Genomic DNA, 26,791 nt, shown 5'->3' on the forward strand with positions numbered 1-26,791 from the left:
CATTGAATGGGTGGTTTCTTCAATTCTGTGCAATAACTTGCAGAGTCCTTCAGGGTTGAGCGACGACAACCGCCTTTTCGACATCTTAGGCTATGGGTATCATCCATCGATTCAGTCTCTTAATAATAAACTCTGGTAATGAAGTTGGAACCTGGAAATACCACGAAACATTTCAAGGCTGGAATTCAAACAGTTTTCAGCTTACCTGCGTTTAAAAATTTCAATAAAGACCCATCAATTTGTTGCAAATCAACTCCAACTCTAAATAGCTTCAAATGAACTTCTTAACTTGTGTAATTTCTTTGCTACCATGCCCAGAAGAACGAGAAAGTAAACAGTAAAGAATTCTGGTAGTTTCTTGTTAAATCATGAACATAACCTCAATGTGTGCTGTCAAAATAGTCAAGTTAAGACATACGTTAAGATAGAGACACAATAATTTTTAATAATTAATAGAATCGTAACCAAGTCGTGAATGTTAAATCAGACTTTAGATTCTTACTCCTGAGGACAAAATTAATAAAAAGAGTATTTTCTTGCTTTAATTTTCATCGAAAAACTGCAAACCAAATAAAAGTTTGAAAAATTAATAAAACATTAACGGAGCGTCTGATCAAAAAATCTTTGACGGATTCTTGTTCCTGAGGTCCAAATTGATGGAAAAAGTCGGTTTCAAAGAAATTTTATTTTTTGTCGAAATCGCCAAAAATCCATGATGTTTAGTCTTTGAACTTTTTTTGGCGAAAAACGCGAAAGTTCGCAGATCGACACGAAACTATGCACATGGTATAATTTGACATTTCCACATCCATTTTTGGTCTCCGTTCCTCGCTATCTGCAAGATTTTTTGAGAAAATGCAAATTAAAAATTTTAAAATTCAATTTCCCGCGTCAAGCAATCTGTCAACGAAGCATAGAAGCTAGGACATGCGTCAACAGTCTTTAGTCCATAAATAATATTAAATAAAATATTAACAAAGTCGTAAATCTTAAATCAAAGTTCAGATTCGTTTTTCTGAGGTTAAAATTAACAAGTTAAGTAGTTTATTGTATTTATTTACACCGAAAAGTGAGAGAAGTTTTTCCATAAAAGCCACCTAGCGGAATAACGCCGAAGTTGATAGTTCACGCCTCCTCTCACCAGAGGGCTAAACTTTTGTTTTTAAAACTTACAATTTTTGAATCAAAACCATTTGCAGGAATAAGGAAGAATGATAAAAAACAATACCCTCAAATTAAACTAAAGGAGTATTAATAAAATAAAAAAACACAAACTCGACACTCTCCCTCCTTCTTGCAAAAAGTGTGAAAAAGTTTCATTAGGAACATGTTTGTTGGCTTACCTAAAAAAGACGAGGGAAACAATCTGAAATGGACGAAACTATCCATTCTTAATTAATGGTAATTGATTATTGCTCTAATTCCAACTGATCCAAGAGCCAAGAGCCAAGGTTAGTCCTTCGCAAGTGGCGCTTCCTCAAAAATATCTCATTTAACGACTTCTTCAATTCTTGTAGATCATTGTTGTTTTTATATGCTGATGTAACCGCAGCCAGCTTGTCGGACATTTCAGTGCTCATTTCTTTTTCCGACTAAAACAAACCAAATAGTTTTAGGTGTTAATCTTCCTCTGATACTACAAAAGCCATGACATCATAAAGACACTAAATTTAAATCCCAGATTTGGAATCTGCGTAAAATTCTGCGTTCACTGATGTATAATAACTCGAGTTTACTCTAAAAAATAAGCGAGATATCGATATGAGAAGTTTGGCCATAGTTTTAGTCATGAATTTTTGCGAAAATTTGCAAATTTCGACTTTTGGAAAATCTAAAAACGATTTCTTATGTAAAAAATCGCGAGAAAAACGATGCCGCAAACCGCATTCCAATATCTGAAATAGTTTTCGAGATATCGAGCATGAATTGTTTGGAACCTTCAAAAATTTGGCCATCTGGCGACAACCCAAAAATTCAAACGGCCATAACTCAGTTATTTGTTGTCGGATCTGAATTTAAATTCCAGATTTGGATTCAGCGTGAGATTCTGCGTAAAATGAGTCAAAATTTATTGAGTTTACCTACGAAATAAAGAAAGCATTGACCAAAAACTGTTTGGAAGTGGTCATTTTGGGGTGATTTTCAATCAATGTTTTCAAAATGAAAATGACGTTTAATAGCATTGTATTATACAGGGTCCGCCAACACTTGTGTCCATCCCCAAAATCGTCTTTATTTTTAAAGATAAAATTTTGAAACTTTGCATACGCTCACAGTTGACAAAGCTCTAGAAGCTGACCTAAAAATTTGTTTTTTATCACTGATAGTTTTGGCGTCGCAACGCCTTAAAAATGTAATTGTTAGGTAATTGTGAGGGTTTGTGATATCAACCCCTAATTTAATTTTTTTTCAATATAAATATGTTAAAAATATCTGAGTGGTTATTTTAGATTCAATGCAAATTGGTTTCAAAATTTGAGAAAAAAATGCTGTTTTATCAAGTTAGTTTCCAAGTTCATTACGTCAAAATTGGGAACTACGTTTACACCCATCTGTCAACATCTTGTGTCACAAATGACATCTATCCTTTGGCTCGCTTTAGATTGTAACAAAAGTCTTACTTGGTGAAATTGTCACTTTGTCGATGTTAATTAACGATTTCCGGTGTCCATAAAGTGCAACATGTCCGTGTTAATCAAAATTAACCTTTATAAAAGTGAGTGAAGTGACTTGTGAAATTTTGGTGTAAACGTAGATTGCCGCGGCACTGTCATAATTTTGAAAACTAATTTGATAAAAAAACGTTTTTTTCGCAAATTTTAAACACAATTTGCATTAGATTTAAAATAAAAACTCAGATATTTGTACCACAGTTATGTTGAAAAAAAATTGAATTCGCGAATATTTCCGCAAAAACTCAAAAATCGCTAAAAATTATACTTCTTAGGCGTCGCGACGCCAACCATACCGAGATAAAAAAATAATTTTTTGCGTCAGCTTCTAGAGCTTTGTCAACTATAAGCGTATGCAAATTTTCAAAATTTTATCTTTAAAAATAAAGACGATTTTGGGGGTGGACACAAGTGTTGCCGGACCCTGTATATCATTCGAAAGAGGAGCTCGAAATCTATCTACTGGCTCAATTTGAGATCGATCAAACAAACGGTTTAGGTTTTATGCCCAAAAATAAAAAAAAATAAAAATTTTCATCGTTTGAGTCGCAATTTTTTTTCGCGAAAAATCGACTATCGAATTTTGGGCTTTTAAGCACTTTTTCTAACGTAAAATGAGCCGAGAAAAACGATGGCGCAAACCGCATCTCAATATCTCTAATAGTTTCCGAGATATTTAACTTTGAAAATTGGGAAAAATGAGAAAAAATGAAAATCAACTATCCGAAACTTTGATCGGCCATAACTCAGTTATTTGTTGTCGGATCTGAATTTAAATCCCAGATTTGGAATCTGCGTAAAATTCTGCGTTCACTGATGTATAATAACTCGAGTTTACTCTAAAAAATAAGCGAGATATCGATATGAGAAGTTTGGCCATAGTTTTAGTCATGAATTTTTGCGAAAATTTGCACATTTCGACTTTTGGAAAATCTAAAAACGATTTCTTATGTAAAAAATCGCGAGAAAAACGATGCCGCAAACCGCATTCCAATATCTGAAATAGTTTTCGAGATATCGAGCATGAATTGTTTGGAACCTTCAAAAATTTGGCCATCTGGCGACAACCCAAAAATTCAAACGGCCATAACTCAGTTATTTGTTGTCGGATCTGAATTTAAATTCCAGATTTGGATTCAGCGTGAGATTCTGCGTAAAATGAGTCAAAATTTATTGAGTTTACCTACGAAATAAAGAAAGCATTGACCAAAAACTGTTTGGAAGTGGTCATTTTGGGGTGATTTTCAATCAATGTTTTCAAAATGAAAATGACGTTTAATAGCATTGAATTATATATCAGTCGAAAGAGGAGCTCAAAATCTATCTACTGGCTCAATTTGAGATCGATCAAACAAACGGTTTAGGAGTTATGCCCAAAAATAAAAAAAAATAAAAATTTTCATCGTTTGAGTCGCAATTTTTTTTCGCGAAAAATCGACTATCGAATTTTGGGCTTTTAAGCACTTTTTCTAACGTAAAATGAGCCGAGAAAAACGATGGCGCAAACCGCATCTCAATATCTCTAATAGTTTCCGAGATATTTAACTTTGAAAATTGGGAAAAATGAGAAAAAATGAAAATCAACTATCCGAAACTTTGATCGGCCATAACTCAGTTATTTGTTGTCGGATCTGAATTTAAATCCCAGATTTGGAATCTGCGTAAAATTCTGCGTTCACTGATGTATAATAACTCGAGTTTACTCTAAAAAATAAGCGAGATATCGATATGAGAAGTTTGGCCATAGTTTTAGTCATGAATTTTTGCGAAAATTTGCAAATTTCGACTTTTGGAAAATCTAAAAACGATTTCTTATGTAAAAAATCGCGAGAAAAACGATGCCGCAAACCGCATTCCAATATCTGAAATAGTTTTCGAGATATCGAGCATGAATTGTTTGGAACCTTCAAAAATTTGGCCATCTGGCGACAACCCAAAAATTCAAACGGCCATAACTCAGTTATTTGTTGTCGGATCTGAATTTAAATTCCAGATTTGGATTCAGCGTGAGATTCTGCGTAAAATGAGTCAAAATTTATTGAGTTTACCTACGAAATAAAGAAAGCATTGACCAAAAACTGTTTGGAAGTGGTCATTTTGGGGTGATTTTCAATCAATGTTTTCAAAATGAAAATGACGTTTAATAGCATTGTATTATATATCATTCGAAAGAGGAGCTCGAAATCTATCTACTGGCTCAATTTGAGATCGATCAAACAAACGGTTTAGGAGTTATGCCCAAAAATAAAAAAAAATAAAAATTTTCATCGTTTGAGTCGCAATTTTTTTTCGCGAAAAATCGACTATCGAATTTTGGGCTTTTAAGCACTTTTTCTAACGTAAAATGAGCCGAGAAAAACGATGGCGCAAACCGCATCTCAATATCTCTAATAGTTTCCGAGATATTTAACTTTGAAAATTGGGAAAAATGAGAAAAAATGAAAATCAACTATCCGAAACTTTGATCGGCCATAACTCAGTTATTTGTTGTCGGATCTGAATTTAAATCCCAGATTTGGAATCTGCGTAAAATTCTGCGTTCACTGATGTATAATAACTCGAGTTTACTCTAAAAAATAAGCGAGATATCGATATGAGAAGTTTGGCCATAGTTTTAGTCATGAATTTTTGCGAAAATTTGCAAATTTCGACTTTTGGAAAATCTAAAAACGATTTCTTATGTAAAAAATCGCGAGAAAAACGATGCCGCAAACCGCATTCCAATATCTGAAATAGTTTTCGAGATATCGAGCATGAATTGTTTGGAACCTTCAAAAATTTGGCCATCTGGCGACAACCCAAAAATTCAAACGGCCATAACTCAGTTATTTGTTGTCGGATCTGAATTTAAATTCCAGATTTGGATTCAGCGTGAGATTCTGCGTAAAATGAGTCAAAATTTATTGAGTTTACCTAAGAAATAAAGAAAGCATTGACCAAAAACTGTTTGGAAGTGGTCATTTTGGGGTGATTTTCAATCAATGTTTTCAAAATGAAAATGACGTTTAATAGCATTGAATTATATATCAGTCGAAAGAGGAGCTCAAAATCTATCTACTGGCCCAATTTGAGATCGATCAAACAAACGGTTTAGGAGTTATGCCCAAAAATAAAAAAAAATAAAAATTTTCATCGTTTGAGTCGCAATTTTTTTTCGCGAAAAATCGACTATCGAATTTTGGGCTTTTAAGCACTTTTTCTAACGTAAAATGAGCCGAGAAAAACGATGGCGCAAACCGCATCTCAATATCTCTAATAGTTTCCGAGATATTTAACTTTGAAAATTGGGAAAAATGAGAAAAAATGAAAATCAACTATCCGAAACTTTGATCGGCCATAACTCAGTTATTTGTTGTCGGATCTGAATTTAAATCCCAGATTTGGAATCTGCGTAAAATTCTGCGTTCACTGATGTATAATAACTCGAGTTTACTCTAAAAAATAAGCGAGATATCGATATGAGATGTTTGGCCATAGTTTTAGTCATGAATTTTTGCGAAAATTTGCAAATTTCGACTTTTGGAAAATCTAAAAACGATTTCTTATGTAAAAAGTCGCGAGAAAAACGATGCCGCAAACCGCATTCCAATATCTGAAATAGTTTTCGAGATATCGAGCATGAATTGTTTGGAACCTTCAAAAATTTGGCCATCTGGCGACAACCCAAAAATTCAAACGGCCATAACTCAGTTATTTGTTGTCGGATCTGAATTTAAATTCCAGATTTGGATTCAGCGTGAGATTCTGCGTAAAATGAGTCAAAATTTATTGAGTTTACCTAAGAAATAAAGAAAGCATTGACCAAAAACTGTTTGGAAGTGGTCATTTTGGGGTGATTTTCAATCAATGTTTTCAAAATGAAAATGACGTTTAATAGCATTGAATTATATATCAGCCGAAAGAGGAGCTCAAAATCTATCTACTGGCCCAATTTGAGATCGATCAAACAAACGGTTTAGGAGTTATGCCCAAAAATAAAAAAAAATAAAAATTTTCATCGTTTGAGTCGCAATTTTTTTTCGCGAAAAATCGACTATCGAATTTTGGGCTTTTAAGCACTTTTTCTAACGTAAAATGAGCCGAGAAAAACGATGGCGCAAACCGCATCTCAATATCTCTAATAGTTTCCGAGATATTTAACTTTGAAAATTGGGAAAAATGAGAAAAAATGAAAATCAAGTATCCGAAACTTTGATCGGCCATAACTCAGTTATTTGTTGTCGGATCTGAATTTAAATCCCAGATTTGGAATCTGCGTAAAATTCTGCGTTCACTGATGTATAATAACTCGAGTTTACTCTAAAAAATAAGCGAGATATCGATATGAGAAGTTTGGCCATAGTTTTAGTCATAAATTTTTGCGAAAATTTGCAAATTTCGACTTTTGGAAAATCTAAAAACGATTTCTTATGTAAAAAATCGCGAGAAAAACGATGCCGCAAACCGCATTCCAATATCTGAAATAGTTTTCGAGATATCGAGCATGAATTGTTTGGAACCTTCAAAAATTTGGCCATCTGGCGACAACCCAAAAATTCAAACGGCCATAACTCAGTTATTTGTTGTCGGATCTGAATTTAAATTCCAGATTTGGATTCACCGTGAGATTCTGCGTAAAATGAGTCAAAATTTATTGAGTTTACCTACGAAATAAAGAAAGCATTGACCAAAAACTGTTTGGAAGTGGTCATTTTGGGGTGATTTTCAATCACTATTTTTAATGTAAAAACGACGTTTAATACCTTTGTATTGTATATCATTCGAAAGAGGAGCTCGAAATCTATCTACTGGCTCAATTTGAGATCGATCAAACAAACGGTTTAGGAGTTATGCCCAAAAATAAAAAAAAATAAAAATTTTCATCGTTTGAGTCGCAATTTTTTTTCGCGAAAAATCGACTATCGAATTTTGGGCTTTTAAGCACTTTTTCTAACGTAAAATGAGCCGAGAAAAACGATGGCGCAAACCGCATCTCAATATCTCTAATAGTTTCCGAGATATTTAACTTTGAAAATTGGGAAAAATGAGAAAAAATGAAAATCAACTATCCGAAACTTTGATCGGCCATAACTCAGTTATTTGTTGTCGGATCTGAATTTAAATCCCAGATTTGGAATCTGCGTAAAATTCTGCGTTCACTGATGTATAATAACTCGAGTTTACTCTAAAAAATAAGCGAGATATCGATATGAGAAGTTTGGCCATAGTTTTAGTCATGAATTTTTGCGAAAATTTGCAAATTTCGACTTTTGGAAAATCTAAAAACGATTTCTTATGTAAAAAATCGCGAGAAAAACGATGCCGCAAACCGCATTCCAATATCTGAAATAGTTTTCGAGATATCGAGCATGAATTGTTTGGAACCTTCAAAAATTTGGCCATCTGGCGACAACCCAAAAATTCAAACGGCCATAACTCAGTTATTTGTTGTCGGATCTGAATTTAAATTCCAGATTTGGATTCAGCGTGAGATTCTGCGTAAAATGAGTCAAAATTTATTGAGTTTACCTACGAAATAAAGAAAGCATTGACCAAAAACTGTTTGGAAGTGGTCATTTTGGGGTGATTTTCAATCAATGTTTTCAAAATGAAAATGACGTTTAATAGCATTGAATTATATATCAGTCGAAAGAGGAGCTCAAAATCTATCCACTGGCCCAATTTGAGATCGATCAAACAAACGGTTTACGAGTTATGGTCAAAAATAAAAAAAAATAAAAATATTCATCGTTTGGAGTCGCAATTTTTTTTCGCGGAAAATCGACTATCGAATTTTGGGCTTTTAAGCACTTTTTCTAACGTAAAATGAGCCGAGAAAAACGATGGCGCAAACCGCATCTCAATATCTCTAATAGTTTCCGAGATATTTAACTTTAAAATTTATGAACATAACCTGTTTGTGTGCTGTCAAAATAATCAAGTTCGGACATACGTTAAGATACCTGTCCTATGTTTAGACACTATAATTTTAAATAATTAATAGAATCGTAATCAAGTCGTGAATGTTAAATCAGACTTCAGATTCTTACTCCTGAGGACCAAATTAATAAAAAGAGTATTTTCTTGCTTTAATTTTCATCGAAAAAATGCAAGTCAAATAAAAGTTTCAAAAATTAATAAAAAATTAACGGAGCGTCGGATCGAAAAATCTTTGACGTATTCTTGTTCCTGAGGTCCAAATTGATGGAAAAAGTCGGTTTCAAAGAGATTTTATTTTTTGTCAAAATCGCCAAAATCCATGGGTTACCCTTTGAACTTTTTTTGGCGAAAAACACGAAAGTTTTCAGATCAACACGAAACTTTGCACATGGCATAATTCGACATTTCTACATCCATTTCTGGTCTCCGTTCCTCGCTATCTGTGAGATTTTTTGAGAAAATGCAAATTAAAAATTTCAAAATTCAATTTCCCGCGTCAAGCAATCTGTCAACGAAGCATAGAAGCTAGGACATGCGTCAACAGTCTTTAGTCCATAAATAATATTAAATAAAATATTAACAAAGTCGTAAATCTTAAATCAAAGTTTAGATTCGTTTTTCTGAGATTAAAATTAACAAGTTAAGTAGTTTATTGTATTTATTTACACCGAAAAATGAATGCATAATGTGTGTATAATTGGTTGCCTACCTACATTGCAAATTTTAATTTTAAGTAAACTTATAATTACGTTTTGAATCTGACTTTAGAGTACAGAATCTTGTTCCTGAAGTCTAAATTAATAAAAAAAAAATGTTTTAAGAAGGTTTCGATTAAATTTCAAATATCAGTCGCGAAGAAACCTGTTTAGTTTTCAACCAATCACACACAGCCCAAATAAGAACCGGCAAATTTAAAGAAATTTATTAATAACACAAACATTAACATGAATAAATTAATGAGTACAAAGTTTCTACTTAAAAACTACAACAGGACTTAGAAAGACGTTGAAAACCGCCTCGACTACACTCCTTACATTAAATCTCGCTTCTTTCGGTCTTTTGACCGTCGTTAAATTGTTGTTACTACAAGCGAGACAGCCGATTTCGTCTAACCCGACTTGTACCTTGAACCCCCCACCTCGTTGTTGAAAAGTGTCCCCCCTTAAAATCCCCGCTTGCACTTTCGTGGTGATTTCGAACGTGTACAAGTTGTACCTCTTGTCGATTTGATCGCGCTGTAAAACGAGCTGCACTCTTCGCGGACTGCTTGCGTGATCGAAGATGGTGCGAAAACTGTTCGAAACCGAGCGGATTTTAATATCGTTTTTCAGTTTTCTGGGTTGATTTCAGGAGGATTAGAACCGAGAAGACGACTTGGATGAAAGCCGTGAATTTCTTGTACCGTGTTTGGGCGGTGAGGACCACGAAGAGGCAGAGAGACTGAAGATGAGGCCGGTGAAAACGAAGAAGGGCTAAGCTTCCGCGGAGTCAACGTCACGTGCATCGGAAGTCGTGGAACTCTCGCTTCACCTGCAACATTTGGAACGTGACAACTTGTCACTAGCATCAGCACCACCAGCAGCTGCGTTTCTGACTTCGCCAAAAAGAAAAAGGCTAGGAACCATACCAACTTCAAGTACAAGATCTTAAGGGCTAGATGTGGGTGGAGAATCGACCTCTGGACGGACCAAAGGGATGTGATCCAAAGCCTTCAGATCAGGATGGGATTAACAATGGGTAAATGTCCGTGGGAATAATCCACCGTGGCCGATGGGTAAAATGATGTATAATAACGCAAGTTTACACCAAAAAACAAGCGAGATATCGATATGAGAAGTTTGGCATTGTTTTTTTAATCATGAATTTTCGCGAAAATTTGTTTCATAAAAATATTATAATCTTCTATAACTAGACATTTAACAATCGTAGATAATATATATTAAAGAGCCACTTTGGGGTGATAAAAAATGATATAATAATTAAGTAGAAGCGAAAATTGCAAACGATTTGAGCACTTGTTTAGAAATGATAAGACAACAACGCTCGAATTCTGTTTTCGTGTTTGACGATCATCGCCTTCAACTTTCTTATTTCGTCGGCGAATTCTGGCAACGTTTTCTCCTAAATCAACAAAATTAGTTTAAGAAAAACCACAAACCTAAACTTGTGTTTGGTTTTGAGTCTTCCCCGATTTCGAAGAGCTTCGACACAGAAATGATCGCTTTCGATTCCATCCTTGAGCGAAATCAACAGACTCTTCAGTCGACAGCGCGCGCGCGCGCCGCACTGTCACCCAAAGTATCTGGATAGTCCGGTCAGTCCGGAGTTGTTTAGCCTATAAAACCTCGAGATTTCGCATCCTCTCTTCGGCATCATTCCTATGCCTGAGTTGAGTGTTGATGTAATATCACGCCTTCCACCATCTTCCTTCCTGCAAGAAGTGTAAAAAAGTTTCATCAAGAACATGTTTGTTTATCTCACCTGAAAAACTCTTCTTACTCTGTGCAGTCAATTGCTGTTTCTTCACGGCAAAGCTTTTAATTGCGCCTGCTTCTTGACCAACAGGAAAGACAACAAAGTTGTGTTAAGCTGCAACTAAGAGATTAAGGTGAGACCATGAATGGAGAGAAAAGAAAACAAACAAACCTTCCATCCTTCCTGAACAAACAGATCTCGCGTTTTCAAGAAACCAATAAATGATGTTTCCTTGACTTCACAAAATAGCTCACAAGACACCAGATGACCTTCAGAGCCTTTGTAGTACATATTTTCTTTCTTGACAACTGCATCTCGATGATGCTCTGTTTCCGTTGGTTGAGTTCCTTTGGCTCTTCTCTAGAGGAGAATACTCGTTTTCTGCTCGTAGACTCAACATTGCAAACTTCGTGCTCCCGCAATGCAATAAGGCAACACTTGAAACATCTCCCAGTCACTGAACGACATCTTCAACCACTGGAAAAAGAACATTTGACTTTGAATTTAACCTTTTTCATCCATATTGCAGTAAAGCAGCACCTTTTTCGTGATGGATCAATTCACTGTACTCTGGGAGCACTGAATGGGTGGTTTCTTCAATTCTGTGCAATAACTTGCAGAGTCCTTCAGCGTTGAGCGACGACAACCGCCTTTTCGACATCTTAGGCTATGGGTATCATCCATCGATTCAGTCTCTTTAATAATAAACTCTGGTAATGAAGTTGGAACCTGGAAATACCACGAAACATTTCAAGGCTGGAATTCAAACAGTTTTCAGCTTACCTGCGTTTAAAAATTTCAATAAAGACCCATCAATTTGTTGCAAATCAACTCCAACTCTAAATAGCTTCAAATGAACTTCTTAACTTGTGTAATTTCTTTGCTACCATGCCCAGAAGAACGAGAAAGTAAACAGTAAAGAATTCTGGTAGTTTCTTGTTAAATCATGAACATAACCTCAATGTGTGCTGTCAAAATAGTCAAGTTAAGACATACGTTAAGATAGAGACACAATAATTTTTAATAATTAATAGAATCGTAACCAAGTCGTGAATGTTAAATCAGACTTTAGATTCTTACTCCTGAGGACAAAATTAATAAAAAGAGTATTTTCTTGCTTTAATTTTCATCGAAAAACTGCAAACCAAATAAAAGTTTGAAAAATTAATAAAACATTAACGGAGCGTCTGATCGAAAAATCTTTGACGGATTCTTGTTCCTGAGGTCCAAATTGATGGAAAAAGTCGGTTTCAAAGAGATTTTATTTTTTGTCGAAATCGCCAAAAATCCATGATGTTTAGTCTTTGAACTTTTTTTGGCGAAAAACGCGAAAGTTCGCAGATCGACACGAAACTATGCACATGGCATAATTTGACATTTCCACATCCATTTTTGGTCTCCGTTCCTCGCTATCTGCAAGATTTTTTGAGAAAATGCAAATTAAAAATTTTAAAATTCAATTTCCCGCGTCAAGCAATCTGTCAACGAAGCATAGAAGCTAGGACATGCGTCAACAGTCTTTAGTCCATAAATAATATTAAATAAAATATTAACAAAGTCGTAAATCTTAAATCAAAGTTCAGATTCGTTTTTCTGAGGTTAAAATTAACAAGTTAAGTAGTTTATTGTATTTATTTACACCGAAAAGTGAGAGAAGTTTTTCCATAAAAGCCACCTAGCGGAATAACGCCGAAGTTGATAGTTCACGCCTCCTCTCACCAGAGGGCTAAACTTTTGTTTTTAAAACTTACAATTTTTGAATCAAAACCATTTGCAGGAATAAGGAAGAATGATAAAAAACAATACCCTCAAATTAAACTAAAGGAGTATTAATAAAATAAAAAAACACAAACTCGACACTCTCCCTCCTTCTTGCAAAAAGTGTGAAAAAGTTTCATTAGGAACATGTTTGTTGGCTTACCTAAAAAAGACGAGGGAAACAATCTGAAATGGACGAAACTATCCATTCTTAATTAATGGTAATTGATTATTGCTCTAATTCCAACTGATCCAAGAGCCAAGAGCCAAGGTTAGTCCTTCGCAAGTGGCGCTTCCTCAAAAATATCTCATTTAACGACTTCTTCAATTCTTGTAGATCATTGTTGTTTTTATATGCTGATGTAACCGCAGCCAGCTTGTCGGACATTTCAGTGTTCATTTCTTTTTCCAACTAAAACAAACCAAATAGTTTTAGGTGTTAATCTTCCTCTGATACTACAAAAGCCATGACATCATAAAGACACTAAATTTAAATCCCAAATTTGCAATCTGCGTAAAATTCTGCGTTCACTGATGTATAATAACTCAAGTTTACTCTAAAAAATAAGCGAGATATCGATATGAGAAGTTTGGCCATAGTTTTAGTCATGAATTTTTGCGAAAATTTGCAAATTTCGACTTTTGGAAAATCTAAAAACGATTTCTTATGTAAAAAATCGCGAGAAAAACGATGCCGCAAACCGCATTCCAATATCTGAAATAGTTTTCGAGATATCGAGCATGAATTGTTTGGGACCTTCAAAAATTTGGCCATCTGGCGACAACCCAACAATTCAAACGACCATAACTCAGTTATTTGTTGTCGGATCTGAATTTAAATTCCAGATTTGGATTCAGCGTGAGATTCTGCGTCAAATGAGTCAAAATTTATTGAGTTTACCTAAGAAATAAAGAAAGCATTGACCAAAAACAGTTTGGAAGTGGTCATTTTGGGGTGATTTTCAATCACTATTTTTAATGTAAAAACGACGTTTAATACCTTTGTATTATATATCATTCGAAGAAGGAGCTCTAAATCTATCTACTGGCCCAATTTGAGATCGATCAAACAAACGGTTTACGAGTTATGGTCAAAAATAAAAAAAAATAAAAATTTTCATCGTTTGAGTCGCAATTTTTTTTCGCGAAAAATCGACTATCGAATTTTGGGCTTTTAAGCACTTTTTCTAACGTAAAATGAGCCGAGAAAAACGATGGCGCAAACCGCAACTCAATATCTCTAATAGTTTCCGAGATATTTAACTTTGAAAATTGGGAAAAATGAGAAAAAATGAAAATCAACTATCCGAAACTTTGATCGGCCATAACTCAGTTATTTGTTGTCGGATCTGAATTTAAATCCCAGATTTGGAATCTGCGTAAAATGCTGCGTTCACTGATGCATAATAACTCGAGTTTACTCTAAAAAATAAGCGAGATATCGATATGAGAAGTTTGGCCATAGTTTTAGTCATGAATTTTTGCGAAAATTTGCAAATTTCGACTTTTGGAAAATCTAAAAACGATTTCTTATGTAAAAAATCGCGAGAAAAACGATGCCGCAAACCGCATTCCAATATCTGAAATAGTTTTCGAGATATCGAGCATGAATTGTTTGGAACCTTCAAAAATTTGGCCATCTGGCGACAACCCAAAAATTCAAACGGCCATAACTCAGTTATTTGTTGTCGGATCTGAATTTAAATTCCAGATTTGGATTCAGCGTGAGATTCTGCGTAAAATGAGTCAAAATTTATTGAGTTTACCTACGAAATAAAGAAAGCATTGACCAAAAACTGTTTGGAAGTGGTCATTTTGGGGTGATTTTCAATCACTATTTTTAATGTAAAAACGACGTTTAATACCTTTGTATTATATATCATTCGAAAGAGGAGCTCGAAATCTATCTACTGGCTCAATTTGAGATCGATCAAACAAACGGTTTAGGAGTTATGGCCAAAAATAAAAAAAAATAAAAATTTTCATCGTTTGAGTCGCAATTTTTTTTCGCGAAAAATCGACTATCGAATTTTGGGCTTTTAAGCACTTTTTCTAACGTAAAATGAGCCGAGAAAAACGATGGCGCAAACCGCATCTCAATATCTCTAATAGTTTCCGAGATATTTAACTTTGAAAATTGGGAAAAATGAGAAAAAATGAAAATCAACTATCCGAAACTTTGATCGGCCATAACTCAGTTATTTGTTGTCGGATTTGAATTTAAATCCCAGATTTGGAATCTGCGTAAAATTCTGCGTTCACTGATGTATAATAACTCGAGTTTACTCTAAAAAATAAGCGAGATATCGATATGAGAAGTTTGGCCATAGTTTTAGTCATGAATTTTTGCGAAAATTTGCAAATTTCGACTTTTGGAAAATCTAAAAACGATTTCTTATGTAAAAAATCGCGAGAAAAACGATGCCGCAAACCGCATTCCAATATCTGAAATAGTTTTCGAGATATCGAGCATGAATTGTTTGGAACCTTCAAAAATTTGGCCATCTGGCGACAACCCAAAAATTCAAACGGCCATAACTCAGTTATTTGTTGTCGGATCTGAATTTAAAGTCCAGATTTGGATTCAGCGTGAGATTCTGCGTAAAATGAGTCGAAATTTATTGAGTTTACCTACGAAATAAAGAAAGCATTGACCAAAAACTGTTTGGAAGTGGTCATTTTGGGGTGATTTTCAATCAATGTTTTCAAAATGAAAATGACGTTTAATAGCATTGAATTATATATCAGTCGAAAGAGGAGCTCAAAATCTATCCACTGGCCTAATTTGAGATCGATCAAACAAACGGTTTAGGAGTTATGGCCAAAAATAAAAAAAAATAAAAATTTTCATCGTTTGAGTCGCAATTTTTTTTCGCGAAAAATCGACTATCGAATTTTGGGCTTTTAAGCACTTTTTCTAACGTAAAATGAGCCGAGAAAAACGATGGCGCAAACCGCATCTCAATATCTCTAATAGTTTCCGAGATATTTAACTTTGAAAATTGGGAAAAATGAGAAAAAATGAAAATCAACTATCCGAAACTTTGATCGGCCATAACTCAGTTATTTGTTGTCGGATCTGAATTTAAATCCCAGATTTGGAATCTGCGTAAAATTCTGCGTTCACTGATGTATAATAACTCGAGTTTACTCTTAAAAATAAGCGAGATATCGATATGAGAAGTTTGGCCATAGTTTTAGTCATGAATTTTTGCGAAAATTTGCAAATTTCGACTTTTGGAAAATCTAAAAACGATTTCTTATGTAAAAAATCGCGAGAAAAACGATGCCGCAAACCGCATTCCAATATCTGAAATAGTTTTCGAGATATCGAGCATGAATTGTTTGGAACCTTCAAAAATTTGGCCATCTGGCGACATCCCAAAAATTCAAACGGCCATAACTCAGTTATTTGTTGTCGGATCTGAATTTAAATTCCAGATTTGGATTCAGCGTGAGATTCTGCGTAAAATGAGTCGAAATTTATTGAGTTTACCTACGAAATAAAGAAAGCATTGACCAAAAACTGTTTGGAAGTGGTCATTTTGGGGTGATTTTCAATCAATGTTTTCAAAATGAAAATGACGTTTAATAGCATTGAATTATATATCAGTCGAAAGAGGAGCTCAAAATCTATCTACTGGCCCAATTTGAGATCGATCAAACAAACGGTTTAGGAGTTATGCCCAAAAATAAAAAAAAATAAAAATTTTCATCGTTTGAGTCGCAATTTTTTTTCGCGAAAAATCGACTATCGAATTTTCGACTATTAGGCACTTTTTCTGACGTAAAATGAGCCGAAAAAAACGATGGCGCAAACCGCATCTCAATATCTCTAATAGTTTCCGAGATATTTAACTTTGAAAATTGGGAAAAATGAGAAAAAATGAAAATCAACTATCCGAAACTTTGATCGGCCATAACTCAGTTATTTGTTGTCGGATCTGAATTTAAATCCCAGATTTGGAATCTGCGTAAAATTCTGCGTTCACTGATGTATAATAACTCGAGTTTACTCTTAAAAATAAGCGCGATATCGATATGAGAAGTTTGGCCATAGTTTTAGTCATGAATTTTTGCGAAAATTTGCAAATTTCGACTTTTGGAAAATCTAAAAACGATTTCTTATGTAAAAAATCGCGAGAAAAACGATGCCGCAAACCGCATTCCAATATCTGAAATAGTTTTCGAGATATCGAGCATGAATTGTTTGGAACCTTCAAAAATTTGGCCATCTGGCGACAACCCAAAAATTCAAACGGCCATAACTCAGTTATTTGTTGTCGGATCTGAATTTAAATTCCAGATTTGGATTCAGCGTGAGATTCTGCGTAAAATGAGTCAAAATTTATTGAGTTTACCTACGAAATAAAGAAAGCATTGACCAAAAACTGTTTGGAAGTGGTCATTTTGGGGTGATTTTCAATCACTATTTTTAATGTAAAAACGACGTTTAATACCTTTGTATTATATATCATTCGAAAGAGGAGCTCGAAATCTATCTACTGGCTCAATTTGAGATCGATCAAACAAACGGTTTAGGAGTTATGGCCAAAAATAAAAAAAAATAAAAATTTTCATCGTTTGAGTCGCAATTTTTTTTCGCGAAAAATCGACTATCGAATTTTGGGCTTTTAAGCACTTTTTCTAACGTAAAATGAGCCGAGAAAAACGATGGCGCAAACCGCATCTCAATATCTCTAATAGTTTCCGAGATATTTAACTTTGAAAATTGGGAAAAATGAGAAAAAATGAAAATCAACTATCCGAAACTTTGATCGGCCATAACTCAGTTATTTGTTGTCGGATTTGAATTTAAATCCCAGATTTGGAATCTGCGTAAAATTCTGCGTTCACTGATGTATAATAACTCGAGTTTACTCTAAAAAATAAGCGAGATATCGATATGAGAAGTTTGGCCATAGTTTTAGTCATGAATTTTTGCGAAAATTTGCAAATTTCGACTTTTGGAAAATCTAAAAACGATTTCTTATGTAAAAAATCGCGAGAAAAACGATGCCGCAAACCGCATTCCAATATCTGAAATAGTTTTCGAGATATCGAGCATGAATTGTTTGGAACCTTCAAAAATTTGGCCATCTGGCGACAACCCAAAAATTCAAACGGCCATAACTCAGTTATTTGTTGTCGGATCTGAATTTAAATTCCAGATTTGGATTCAGCGTGAGATTCTGCGTAAAATGAGTCGAAATTTATTGAGTTTACCTACGAAATAAAGAAAGCATTGACCAAAAACTGTTTGGAAGTGGTCATTTTGGGGTGATTTTCAATCAATGTTTTCAAAATGAAAATGACGTTTAATAGCATTGAATTATATATCAGTCGAAAGAGGAGCTCAAAATCTATCCACTGGCCCAATTTGAGATCGATCAAACAAACGGTTTTCGAGTTATGGTCAAAAATAAAAAAAAATAAAAATTTTCATCGTTTGAGTCGCAATTTTTTTTCGCGAAAAATCGACTATCGAATTTTGGGCTTTTAAGCACTTTTTCTAACGTAAAATGAGCCGAGAAAAACGATGGCGCAAACCGCATCTCAATATCTCTAATAGTTTCCGAGATATTTAACTTTGAAAATTGGGAAAAATGAGAAAAAATGAAAATCAACTATCCGAAACTTTGATCGGCCATAACTCAGTTATTTGTTGTCGGATCTGAATTTAAATCCCAGATTTGGAATCTGCGTAAAATTCTGCGTTCACTGATGTATAATAACTCGAGTTTACTCTAAAAAATAAGCGAGATATCGATATGAGAAGTTTGGCCATAGTTTTAGTCATGAATTTTTGCGAAAATTTGCAAATTTCGACTTTTGGAAAATCTAAAAACGATTTCTTATGTAAAAAATCGCGAGAAAAACGATGCCGCAAACCGCATTCCAATATCTGAAATAGTTTTCGAGATATCGAGCATGAATTGTTTGGAACCTTCAAAAATTTGGCCATCTGGCGACAACCCAAAAATTCAAACGGCCATAACTCAGTTATTTGTTGTCGGATCTGAATTTAAATTCCAGATTTGGATTCAGCGTGAGATTCTGCGTAAAATGAGTCAAAATTTATTGAGTTTACCTACGAAATAAAGAAAGCATTGACCAAAAACTGTTTGGAAGTGGTCATTTTGGGGTGATTTTCAATCAATGTTTTCAAAATGAAAATGACGTTTAATAGCATTGTATTATATATCATTCGAAAGAGGAGCTCGAAATCTATCTACTGGCTCAATTTGAGATCGATCAAACAAACGGTTTAGGAGTTATGCCCAAAAATAAAAAAAATAAAAATTTTCATCGTTTGAGTCGCAATTTTTTTTCGCGAAAAATCGACTATCGAATTTTGGGCTTTTAAGCACTTTTTCTAACGTAAAATGAGCCGAGAAAAACGATGGCGCAAACCGCATCTCAATATCTCTAATAGTTTCCGAGATATTTAACTTTGAAAATTGGGAAAAATGAGAAAAAATGAAAATCAACTATCCGAAACTTTGATCGGCCATAACTCAGTTATTTGTTGTCGGATCTGAATTTAAATCCCAGATTTGGAATCTGCGTAAAATTCTGCGTTTACTGATGTATAATAACTCGAGTTTACTCTAAAAAATAAGCGAGATATCGATATGAGAAGTTTGGCCATAGTTTTAGTCATGAATTTTTGCGAAAATTTGCAAATTTCGACTTTTGGAAAATCTAAAAACGATTTCTTATGTAAAAAATCGCGAGAAAAACGATGCCGCAAACCGCATTCCAATATCTGAAATAGTTTTCGAGATATCGAGCATGAATTGTTTGGAACCTTCAAAAATTTGGCCATCTGGCGACAACCCAAAAATTCAAACGGCCATAACTCAGTTATTTGTTGTCGGATCTGAATTTAAATTCCAGATTTGGATTCAGCGTGAGATTCTGCGTAAAATGAGTCAAAATTTATTGAGTTTACCTACGAAATAAAGAAAGCATTGACCAAAAACTGTTTGGAAGTGGTCATTTTGGGGTGATTTTCAATCAATGTTTTCAAAATGAAAATGACGTTTAATAGCATTGAGTTATATATCAGTCGAAAGAGGAGCTCAAAATCTATCTACTGGCCCAATTTGAGATGGATCAAACAAACGGTTTAGTAGTTATGCCCAAAAATAAAAAAAAATAAAAATTTTCATCGTTTGAGTCGCAATTTTTTTTCGCGAAAAATCGACTATCGAATTTTGGGCTTTTAAGCACTTTTTCTAACGTAAAATGAGCCGAGAAAAACGATGGCGCAAACCGCATCTCAATATCTCTAATAGTTTCCGAGATATTTAACTTTGAAAATTGGGAAAAATGAGAAAAAATGAAAATCAACTATCCGAAACTTTGATCGGCCATAACTCAGTTATTTGTTGTCGGATCTGAATTTAAATCCCAGATTTGGAATCTGCGTAAAATTCTGCGTTTACTGATGTATAATAACTCGAGTTTACTCTAAAAAATAAGCGAGATATCGATATGAGAAGTTTGGCCATAGTTTTAGTCATGAATTTTTGCGAAAATTTGCAAATTTCGACTTTTGGAAAATCTAAAAACGATTTCTTATGTAAAAAATCGCGAGAAAAACGATGCCGCAAACCGCATTCCAATATCTGAAATAGTTTTCGAGATATCGAGCATGAATTGTTTGGAACCTTCAAAAATTTGGCCATCTGGCGACAACCCAAAAATTCAAACGGCCATAACTCAGTTATTTGTTGTCGGATCTGAATTTAAATTCCAGATTTGGATTCAGCGTGAGATTCTGCGTAAAATGAGTCAAAATTTATTGAGTTTACCTACGAAATAAAGAAAGCATTGACCAAAAACTGTTTGGAAGTGGTCATTTTGGGGTGATTTTCAATCAATGTTTTCAAAATGAAAATGACGTTTAATAGCATTGAATTATACAGGGTCCGGCAACACTTGTGTCCACCCCCAAAATCGTCTTTAATTTTAAAGTTACAATTATGAAAATTTTTGTACGCTCATAGTTGACAAAGCTCTAGAAGCTGACGCAAAAATTTATTTTTTATCACGGTTTGGTTGGCGTCGCGACGCCTAAAAAGTATAATTTTTAGCAATTTTTGAGTTTTTGCGGAAATATTCGCGAATTCAATTTTTTTTCAACATAATTGTGATACAAACATCTGAGTTTTTATTTTAAATCTAATGCAAATTGTGTTTAAAATTTGCGAAAAAAACGCTGTTTTATCAAGTTAGTTTTCAAAATTATGACAGCGCAGCGGCAAACTACGTTTACACCAAAATTTCACAAGTCACTTCATTCACTCTTATAAAAGTTAATTTTGATTAACACGGGCATGTTGCACTTTATGGACACCAGAAATCATTAATTAACATTGATAAAGCAACAATTTCATCAAGTAAGACTTTTGTTACAATCTAAAGCGAGCCAAAGGATAGATGTCATTTGTGACACAAGATGTTGACAGACCGGTGTAAACGTAGTTCTCAATTTTGACGTAATGAAATTGGAAACTAACTTGATAAAACAGCATTTTTTTCTCAAATTTTGAAGACAATTTACATAAAATTTAAAATAACAACTGAGATATTTTTAACACATTTATATTGAAAAAAAATTAAATTAGGGGTTGATATCACAAAACCTCACAATTACCTAAAAATTAGATTTTTAAGGCGTCGCGACGCCAAAACTATGAGTGATAAAAAACAAATTTTTGCGTTAGCTTCTAGAGTTTTGTCAACTGTGAGCGTATGCAAATTTTCAAAATTTTCTCGTTAAAATTAAAGACGATTTTGGGGGTGGACACAAGTGTTGCCGGACCCTGTATATCAGTCGAAAGAGGAGCTCAAAATCTATCCACTGGCCCAATTTGAGATCGATCAAACAAACGGTTTACGAGTTATGGTCAAAAATAAAAAAAAATAAAAATTTTCATCGTTTGAGTCGCAATTTTTTTTCGCGAAAAATCGACTATCGAATTTTGGGCTTTTAAGCACTTTTTCTAACGTAAAATGAGCCGAGAAAAACGATGGCGCAAACCGCATCTCAATATCTCTAATAGTTTCCGAGATATTTAACTTTGAAAATTGGGAAAAATGAGAAAAAATGAAAATCAACTATCCGAAACTTTGATCGGCCATAACTCAGTTATTTGTTGTCGGATCTGAATTTAAATCCCAGATTTGGAATCTGCGTAAAATTCTGCGTTCACTGATGTATAATAACTCGAGTTTACTCTAAAAAATAAGCGAGATATCGATATGAGAAGTTTGGCCATAGTTTTAGTCATGAATTTTTGCGAAAATTTGCAAATTTCGACTTTTGGAAAATCTAAAAACGATTTCTTATGTAAAAAATCGCGAGAAAAACGATGCCGCAAACCGCATTCCAAAATTACGAATTTTACTGCACGTGACCATCAAATGCACTCGTCTAAAGTTGGTAGCAGCCCCTAGGGATGTTTATTGGTAACAGTTAACGTCTAGCGCAGGTTTGCCAAAAACCATAAATGGAGAGAAAAGAAAACAAACCTTCCATCCTTCCTCAAACAAGCAGCGATGCATCCAGAATTCCAGATCTCGCGTTTTCAAAAAACCAATAAAAATTCTCTATAAACTTCCATTCCTTGATGTTTCTTTGACTTCACAAAATAGCTGACAAGACACCAGATGACCTTCAGAGCCTTTGTAGTATTTTCTTTCTTGACAACTGCATCTCGATGATACTTTGTTTCCGTTGGTTGAGTTCCTTTGAGCCTTCTCTGGAGAAACACTCGTTTTTTGCTTGTAGACTCATCAGGTTTGAAAACGTTGCAAACTTCGTGCTCCCGCAATGAAATCAGCAACACTCTGAACATTTCCCAGTCACTGAACGACATCTTCAACCACTGGAAAAAGAACATTTGACTTTGACTTAAAACATGTTTAAATTTAACCTTTTTCATCCACATTGCAGTAAAGCAGCACCTTTTTCATGATGTTATGCTCCTTGATCAATTCACTGTTCTCTGGGAGCACTGAATAGGTGGTTTCTTCAATTCTGTGCAATAACTTGCAGAGTCCTTTAGCGTTGAGCGACGACAACCGCCTTTTCGACATCTTAGGCTATGGGTATCATCCATCGATTCAGTCTCTTAATAATAAACTCTGGTAATGAAGTTGGAACCTAAAATACCACGAAACATTTCAAGGCTGGAATTCAAACAGTTTTCAGCTTACCTGCGTTTAAAAATTTCAATAAGACCCATCAATTTGTTGCAAATCAACTCCAACTAAAAATAGCTTCAAATGAACTTCTTAACTTGTGTAATTTCTTTGCTACCATGCCCAGAAGAACGAGAAAGTAAACAGTAAAGAATTCTGGTAGTCTCTTGTGCAAGCAGGATCGTTGTTAATCATTTGTTGTACTCTGAAAATAAGTTTAGTAAATCATGAACATAACCTCAATGTGTGCTGTCAAAATATTCAAGTTAAGACATACGTTAAGATAGACAATACCATTTTTAAATAATTAATAGAATCGTAACCAAGTCGTGAATGTTAAATCAGACTTCAGATTCTTACTCCTGAGGACAAAATTAATAAAAAGAGTATTTTCTTGCTTTAATTTTCATCGAAAAACTGCAAACCAAATAAAAGTTTGAAAAATTAATAAAACATTAACGGAGCGTCGGATCGAAAAATCTTTGACGGATTCTTGTTCCTGAGGTCCAAATTGATGGAAAAAGTCGGTTTCAAAGAGATTTTATTTTTTGTCGAAATCGCCAAAAATCCATGATGTTTAGTCTTTGAACTTTTTTTGGCGAAAAACGCGAAAGTTCGCAGATCGACACGAAACTATGCACATGGCATAATTTGACATTTCCACATCCATTTTTGGTCTCCGTTCCTCGCTATCTGCAAGATTTTTTGAGAAAATGCAAATTAAAAATTTTAAAATTCAATTTCCCGCGTCAAGCAATCTGTCAACGAAGCATAGAAGCTAGGACATGCGTCAACAGATCTGTCCATAAATAATATTAAATAAAATATTAACAAAGTCGTAAATCTTAAAACAAAGTTTAGATTCGTTTTTCTGAGATTAAAATTAACAAGTTAAGTAGTTTATTGTATTTATTTACACCGAAAAATGAATGCATAATGTGTGTATAATTGGTTGCCTACCCACATTGCAAATTTTAATTTTAAGTAAACTTATAATTACGTTTTGAATCCGACTTTAGAGTACAGAATCTTGTTCCTGAAGTCTAAATTAATAAAAAAAAATGTTTTAAGAAGGTTAAAAAAAATGTTTTAAGAAGGTTTCGATTAAATTTCAAATATCAGTCGCGAAGAAACCTGTTTAGTTTTCAACCAATCACACACAGCCCAAATAAGAACCGGCAAATTTAAAGAAATTTATTAATAACACGAACATTAACATGAATAAATTAATGAGTACAAAGTTTCTACTTAAAAACTACAACAGGACTTAGAAAGACGTTGAAAACCGCCTCGACTACACTCCTTACATTAAATCTCGCTTCTTTCGGACTTTTGACCGTCGTTAAATTGTTGTTACTACAAGCGAGACAGCCGATTTCGTCTAACCCGACTTGTACCTTGAACCCCCCACCTCGTTGTTGAAAAGTGTCCCCCCTTAAAATCCCCGCTTGCACTTTCGTGGTGATTTCGAACGTGTACAAGTTGTACCTCTTGTCGATTTGATCGCGCTGTAAAACGAGCTGCACTCTTCGCGGACTGTTTCCCTGATCGAAGATGGTGCGAAAACTGTTCGAAACCGAGCGGATTTTAATATCGTTTTTCAGTTTTCTGGGTTGATTTCAGGAGGATTAGAACCGAGAAGACGACTTGGATGAAAGCCGTGAATTTCTTGTACCGTGTTTGGGCGGTGAGGACCACGAAGAGGCAGAGAGACTGAAGATGAGGCCGGTGAAAACGAAGAAGGGCTAAGCTTCCGCGGAGTCAACGTCACGTGCATCGGAAGTCGTGGAACTCTCGCTTCACCTGCAACATTTGGAACGTGACAACTTGTCACTAGCATCAGCACCACCAGCAGCTGCGTTTCTGACTTCGCCAAAAAGAAAAAGAACGTAAATTCGCAGGCTAGGAACCATACCAACTTCAAGTACAAGATCTTAAGGGCTAGATGTGGGTGGAGAATCGACCTCTGGACGGACCAAAGGGATGTGATCCAAAGCCTTCAGATCAGGATGGGATTAACAATGGGTAAATGTCCGTGGGAATAATCCACCGTGGCCGATGGGTAAAATGATGTATAATAACGCAAGTTTACACCAAAAAACAAGCGAGATATCGATATGAGAAGTTTGGCATTGTTTTTTTAATCATGAATTTTCGCGAAAATTTGTTTCATAAAAATATTATAATCTTCTATAACTAGACATTTAACAATCGTAGATAATATATATTAAAGAGCCACTTTGGGGTGATAAAAAATGATATAATAATTAAGTAGAAGCGAAAATTGCAAACGATTTGAGCACTTGTTTAGAAATGATAAGACAACAACGCTCGAATTCTGTTTTCGTGTTTGACGATCATCGCCTTCAACTTTCTTATTTCGTCGGCGAATTCTGGCAACGTTTTCTCCTAAATCAACAAAATTAGTTTAAGAAAAACCACAAACCTAAACTTGTGTTTGGTTTTGAGTCTTCCCCGATTTCGAAGAGCTTCGACACAGAAATGATCGCTTTCGATTCCATCCTTGAGCGAAATCAACAGACTCTTCAGTCGACAGCGCGCGCGCGCGCCGCACTGTCACCCAAAGTATCTGGATAGTCCGGTCAGTCCGGAGTTGTTTAGCCTATAAAACCTCGAGATTTCGCATCCTCTCTTCGGCATCATTCCTATGCCTGAGTTGAGTGTTGATGTAATATCACGCCTTCCACCATCTTCCTTCCTGCAAGAAGTGTAAAAAAGTTTCATCAAGAACATGTTTGTTTATCTCACCTGAAAAACTCTTCTTACTCTGTGCAGTCAATTGCTGTTTCTTCACGGCAAAGCTTTTAATTGCGCCTGCTTCTTGACCAACAGGAAAGACAACAAAGTTGTGTTAAGCTGCAACTAAGAGATTAAGGTGAGACCATGAATGGAGAGAAAAGAAAACAAACAAACCTTCCATCCTTCCTGAACAAACAGATCTCGCGTTTTCAAGAAACCAATAAATGATGTTTCCTTGACTTCACAAAATAGCTCACAAGACACCAGATGACCTTCAGAGCCTTTGTAGTACATATTTTCTTTCTTGACAACTGCATCTCGATGATGCTCTGTTTCCGTTGGTTGAGTTCCTTTGGCTCTTCTCTAGAGGAGAATACTCGTTTTCTGCTCGTAGACTCAACATTGCAAACTTCGTGCTCCCGCAATGCAATAAGGCAACACTTGAAACATCTCCCAGTCACTGAACGACATCTTCAACCACTGGAAAAAGAACATTTGACTTTGAATTTAACCTTTTTCATCCATATTGCAGTAAAGCAGCACCTTTTTCGTGATGGATCAATTCACTGTACTCTGGGAGCACTGAATGGGTGGTTTCTTCAATTCTGTGCAATAACTTGCAGAGTCCTTCAGCGTTGAGCGACGACAACCGCCTTTTCGACATCTTAGGCTATGGGTATCATCCATCGATTCAGTCTCTTTAATAATAAACTCTGGTAATGAAGTTGGAACCTGGAAATACCACGAAACATTTCAAGGCTGGAATTCAAACAGTTTTCAGCTTACCTGCGTTTAAAAATTTCAATAAAGACCCATCAATTTGTTGCAAATCAACTCCAACTCTAAATAGCTTCAAATGAACTTCTTAACTTGTGTAATTTCTTTGCTACCATGCCCAGAAGAACGAGAAAGTAAACAGTAAAGAATTCTGGTAGTTTCTTGTTAAATCATGAACATAACCTCAATGTGTGCTGTCAAAATAGTCAAGTTAA

At 34.9% G+C, this 26,791-nt stretch overlaps 1 protein-coding gene and 2 long non-coding RNA genes across 4 annotated transcripts; all 3 read right to left on the reverse strand.

Annotated features, from left to right (window-relative positions):
• Positions 1 to 9,816: 9,816 nt before the first annotated feature.
• LOC148180036 (uncharacterized) lies at positions 9,817 to 10,833 on the reverse strand. Its single transcript, XR_015769644.1, has 2 exons — positions 10,750 to 10,833; positions 9,817 to 10,121 (listed from the first exon to the last, which is right to left on the reverse strand). It is a non-coding gene; the product is annotated as an uncharacterized LOC148180036 (long non-coding RNA).
• A 102-nt stretch (positions 10,834 to 10,935) lies between these two features.
• LOC148180037 (uncharacterized) lies at positions 10,936 to 12,476 on the reverse strand. The gene is made up of 5 exons (XR_015769645.1): positions 11,850 to 12,476; positions 11,607 to 11,795; positions 11,238 to 11,543; positions 11,073 to 11,186; positions 10,936 to 11,022 (listed from the first exon to the last, which is right to left on the reverse strand). It is a non-coding gene; the product is annotated as an uncharacterized LOC148180037 (long non-coding RNA).
• A 670-nt stretch (positions 12,477 to 13,146) lies between these two features.
• On the reverse strand, positions 13,147 to 23,296 carry LOC148180038 (kinase D-interacting substrate of 220 kDa-like). Of its 2 annotated transcripts, none has more exons than XM_088030669.1 (3): positions 22,772 to 22,875; positions 22,368 to 22,723; positions 13,147 to 13,236 (listed from the first exon to the last, which is right to left on the reverse strand). In XM_088030669.1, exons 1-2 carry the CDS (start codon positions 22,784 to 22,786, stop codon positions 22,424 to 22,426), a joined length of 315 nt encoding a protein of 104 aa, XP_087886795.1. In that variant the 5' UTR covers positions 22,787 to 22,875; the 3' UTR covers positions 13,147 to 13,236; positions 22,368 to 22,423. The 2 variants fall into 2 exon arrangements, with proteins under 2 accessions (XP_087886795.1, XP_087886796.1); XM_088030670.1 differs by lacking the exon at positions 13,147 to 13,236 and adding an exon at positions 23,055 to 23,296 and having other exon boundaries at positions 22,605 to 22,723; positions 22,772 to 23,001.
• Positions 23,297 to 26,791: the final 3,495 nt, after the last annotated feature.

This window comes from Gnatocerus cornutus, chromosome 2 (genome assembly GCF_029298725.1).
Source record: "Gnatocerus cornutus isolate USDA-ARS CGAHR chromosome 2, icGnaCorn1.1, whole genome shotgun sequence".
NCBI classification, from domain to species: Eukaryota; Metazoa; Arthropoda; class Insecta; order Coleoptera; family Tenebrionidae; genus Gnatocerus; species Gnatocerus cornutus.